The following is a 5119-nucleotide window of genomic DNA, read 5'->3' on the forward strand; positions in this document are numbered from 1 at the left end:
GCACAATCTTGTCTGATGTCTAAAGGGCATAATCATTGCTGAGTCCCGTCACCCCCAATGTACCGCCGCCACATACCCATGAACAAATGACAGTGCAGCAAGTTATTTTATCTCTGCGCCTCCCATCACAGCCCATTCGTACGACCGTTGACAAATGTGTTTTACCATTAAGATCAATGGAAACTCATCAAAACACATCAGCGAGCACTGCTGCCCGTCACCGCACCCGGCACCACACATCGGTCACATATAGAACACATAGTAATGTGAGTGTTCATTCATCAATGTGACAATGTGAATGGGCTGCTAATGCCCCATTCACACCAAAATCACAACGTAGGCACAACACAACGCATCGCCCATTGCCTTCCAATTGTACCTTCTGATTTCTGTGATCCCATGTGACTGTTTTTTCTTTTTTTTTTGGTCAAGCTTTATGTAAAGTGACGTGATCACAGTGGACATACTTCACTAAAGCTTGTGATACGTTATCACGTGTTTTTGCTGCGTTGTGTTGTGGAATAGTAGAACATGCTCCTACCTTTTTTTTCCTCAGCACAATGGACAGCATCGCAATGCAACGCACCAGCGTGAACTGTCCCATTCACACCGATTCATTTTTCATTGCCCTTGCGTTACCATTCGTTGACAAATGGATCATAACGCAACGGATTGGATGTAAATGGGGCCAGAAGCTGCAGAGGAAGCACCCAGTCAGACATCAGCCAAGCAGAATATTCCCACCCAACGGCTTGTAATTCTATTCAGCTGGACCCGTGTCACACACTCATGCCGCACTATAGCCAGGCAGGAGCCGCCACCATTTCCTGTTTAGGCTTTGCAGCTACCAGCCTGCCCATCCTGGGCCGTGTATTGCATCACCATTCACAATGCTTGAATTTACTGGTTGATGGCCAGGCAGGTAACGGATAAATATAAAACTGAACCAGGACATGGTGTGTGAATGTATTTGGCTGTGCAGTATGGCAAAGTAACATAAATAACAAGGCGGGCTGAACAGAATTACAATCCTGGTACTCAAAAGGTAGAAAATACAATTCATGTAGCTATGTCACTCAGCCATGTTCTAAAGTGATCTGCCTGGAGCTTCTCTAAACCCTCATGGACAGATCATTGATACAAATGGAGTGCGTTGACTCATACTCACACACTGACATTATATGATAAGTAATGATAGTAACAAAAAAGGATAAACTCCTGTAACATGGAAAACGACATCCGTCTGATAAAATCCCCCCCCCCACCTCTATGATCTATGGCTTCCAGTCCATTAGATACACTCAGCACCACATGAATTAGTGTTACCTCCGAGTGGTGTGAGAGAAAGAACGCGGACACACATAATGATTACAAATCAGCTGTATAGAAAATGAAGCAACTCCACCCAAAATAGTTATTTATCCATTCTGGGTATTGCGGGAAGTGTTGTAGACTGTCAGTGCATGGTCTATAGTGTATGTACCATCGGATCAGACACAGACAGATGTTGGCAAGCAGCAGAGCCAGGCTGACCGCATGTTACAAACAGGAGATGTTCCTGCAACTTCCCCTACACACAGAGAAGAGTCTATATGGAATCAAGTCCTCCACCCACAATAGAGAGAGATGTCTGTTTTAGGTTGAGTTGCTTTTAAGAGTTTTGCACTAGTTTTTAACTCTGTCCTGCTTCTCTGGCCTACCATTTGTTTTTGGTTTGTCTCTCCTCTCTGCAAAGGAAGTTACTTTATCCCTACAAGAGCCATGTTTCCAAATTCCAATTTGGCCAAAGAGCTCGCCTGGGAAGAACATTCATGTGGTAAGAAAGCTGTACAGTAAATCTAATTGTCATTATGAACATCCCCTTCAACTGTCACAGGACACAACCATGTCCCCACAAACCAGTCAGCCAATACACTGCTGGAGAGAACATGTCCAGTACTGTGCATGGCCCATAGAAACATAGTATGTAAGGCTGAATAAAGACCAAGGTCCATCCAGTTCAACGTGTGTGTATTTCTCTGGCTCTAACACTTCCCATATCCCTGTAGATTCTGCGAAAGAAGAAACTCATCCAGAAGTTTCTTAAATGTATCAATGTTATCTGCAGATACCACCGCCTGTGGTAGTGAGTTCCAAACTTTCACCACTCTCCCAGTGAAATGCCCCTTGTGCATTCTAAGATTGAACCCCTTTCTTCTAACCTCTTGTGTCCCCGGGTTCTCAATACAGTTTTGGGATTAAACAGTTTGCTCCTAATATTGGGGTCCCCATTGATGATTTTGAAGACTGCAATGGGATCCCCTCTTTATCGCCTCTTCTTTAAGGTGAATATGTTTTTAGATTTTGAATGCGGTCTTCATAACTCAGGCCTTCAATCCCTTTCATTCATTTTGTAGCCCTTCTCTGAACTCTCCCCAGTTCCAGGACGTCCCTTCTGAGAGTCGGCGACCAGAACACACCGCATACTCGAGATTGGGCCGAGCCAATGATTTATAAAGTGGAAGTGTTACTCTTCGATCCCTTGCTATAATTCCTCTTTTAATACACGCCAGTGTCTTGTTAGATTGCAAAAAGTCACCTGGCACTCCCACATACAGAATTGTTGTTTCCTTCCTCTATTCCTACAGCGGTTTGGGCTGAGAACACTAAAGTTCTCCAAACACAACCGCTAATGCTCATTAATCTATTTGTTCTTTAATAAGGCGAGGAGCAACGTAAAAAAAAAAATATGTTCCCTTTATGTAGTAGCCATTTTCCATGTTTCCAAATGTATGCATCAGCCTAAGGAGCAAGGTGCAAAGAAAAAGCAGCAGTATCCAGAGGAGCCAATCAGAATCCATCTGGTACTGGTCTGACTTCAGTAAAGTGACTTCTGATTGGCTGATCGGAGTTACTGCATTTGCACTCTTCTGCTTGTGCTGCTCACTGGGAAAGTCAATAAATAAAAGGTCTGTGTCATTTCAGTAGTCTTGGGCTTCAACGTGAGCTTAATGTCATCCCTGATATCCAGATTTCACATATCGAAGTATAAACAGCATGGAAGGAGCAGAAAAAGAAAAACTCTATTTAGTTCACGTTTCAGGGTTGTGAACCTGGAGACTCCCCTTTAATGAGGGCTGCACCTCAATTTTCTACAATGACCTGTCACTGAATGCTAGAACGTTCCCTAGCATGCCATGGACAAGCTGCAGTGCTACTAATGTGATGAAAGATGTCCCTGTGAATGGAGGTCCTAGAACTCAAGTCAAATATTGGAATATACAGAGAGGATGAAGGTTAGTCAATGTCCTTGATATAGGGATTCTGTTTATGGCACAGACCCGGCATTTTGTAGCAGCCACACGAATATTGCACTCTGAAAAGTATTTTGAAGATTTCCTTTTGCTAACTGTCAAAATAAATAGAAAACTAGACATCTGGTCCTCTGCTATCTCCTAACACCTGTGCTCTCACATGATCCTGATCTACGTATATAAAGGAATTCAGACTTGTCACCAAAGCTGTGAGGTTCTTCCCCTAAACTCGCGAGTGTTCCTGAACCCTCAGCTATCAGAGCCCGTATTCCCATCAACTATATTGTACTACAGACGTAGGCTACAGTGTTCTACTGTTCGGGCCCTTTAGATGAGTGTTCACCAAACTCTAAAAGAGCTAGATACATGACCACCCACCAGGCCCTTGAGGAACTGAGAGGGAACGTTTGTAGGATGGAAGTTTCAGGATAAAATTGTTTAACACTCAGGAGTTTCTGGGGTAGGAAAACTATGTTCAGATAATGCATAGACATCAAGATTCAGTTCCGAAACGGGTCAGAAGACTCCCTGGACCACCTGTAAGAAGAAGATCTGGAAGGGCTTGCTCTTCAGGTATTTGACTAACACCTGGCTCTGCCTAGGGGCAGAAGAAGAACAGAAGGAGGGCAATGTAGGAAGCTCCCTGCTCCCCCTTGTGGTTCACTTCTTACGGCCCCCAGCGCTGGATCTGCGATCGGACTCTCGTTTTATGTTTCCTTCATCAGTGGAGGAGGTAGTAAGGAGGGTCTGGCTCCATTTGGCTATCTCGACATGTTCAGAGACACAAGTGGTTACAGCCATAATCCAGTTTTTCATTTCCTCCTATGTACAACAGAAAAATGGAGCACATTAAATAGAAATACATTTCCTGCTTCATCAGAAGTGTTCTTGTCTGCCAGATAACTACATGGAATGTACAGTATAGTGGTTTTTAGTGTTCATGACTAAAATATATTTTGGCAGGTAATTCTGGAATACGGCAAACAAATATTTTGCATTTACCACTAGCAGCCAGTAGACTGACTACCAAATCCTGCCGGTAGTTTCATCTCCTGCGGCTCTATTCACAATACACCCAATTGACTGAGTTAGAAGAGGGACACACCCCTTCCCATCTCTATCTGATATAAACTCTATGTGTTCTCCTAGAGGGAGGCATTTAACAAATGAGGGCTAGTGCTGGACTTTCTATATAAGATAGCCCAGCATCCTCAGAAAACAAAGTGCAATGAAAGCACCCTGTGATTAAGGGATGTGAAATAAAGCCTGCATACAATGTAAAAACAATTCATGATCGGTAAATAAACATTAATAATAACCTTCAGTAAAACCCACCATGGCAGAACATTCAATACACCCAGATATTAGCAGCTGAAGTTGTATGCAAATCTCAAACCTAACTTCCTCCTGCCTTCCAAGCCAAGGTCAATGACTATAGCTATCACAATAAAGACCAACTGGGAGGCTCAGCAAAAGTCGGGGTCTGCACATACATTCAGCCGTCTGAATCTCTGAATGTACTTCTAATTTTGATGTGTTTTTTCCTGTAAACTCCGATTATGTATTTTTCATTTTATATGTTCAGTTTAAATGTCATAAATATGTGACAGGAATATGACATTGTCTGGCTGACCTGTCTTTGGTCATCTGCAAACACCAATACGGGCTACAGGAAATAGCTCCTAATATTGTCTTCCTCTGATAAGCCAGCATCAGAAAGTGTCTCCCTCCCTTCACCTGGGCTAAGCGGAGTGCCAAGCTGAGACAAACGTTGGCGGGCAGCTGAGGATGCAAGCGCAGGCCAACCACCTTTTGGCACTCAAATG

At 43.5% G+C, this 5119-nt stretch overlaps 1 protein-coding gene across 1 annotated transcript in view; it reads right to left on the reverse strand.

Annotated features, from left to right (window-relative positions):
- Positions 1 to 3254: 3254 nt before the first annotated feature.
- SPTBN4 (spectrin beta, non-erythrocytic 4) overlaps positions 3255 to 5119 on the reverse strand; it is a 124811-nt gene continuing 122946 nt past the window's right edge. The window contains exon 37 of the mRNA XM_018562600.1: positions 3255 to 4115. Coding sequence (XP_018418102.1) covers positions 3954 to 4115 — 162 coding nt within the window. The 3' untranslated portion in view covers positions 3255 to 3953. The remainder of the gene's footprint in view (positions 4116 to 5119) is intronic.

Source organism: Nanorana parkeri, unplaced genomic scaffold (genome assembly GCF_000935625.1).
Source record: "Nanorana parkeri isolate BGI_ZX_2015 unplaced genomic scaffold, ASM93562v1 scaffold586, whole genome shotgun sequence".
Lineage (NCBI taxonomy): Eukaryota > Metazoa > Chordata > Amphibia > Anura > Dicroglossidae > Nanorana > Nanorana parkeri.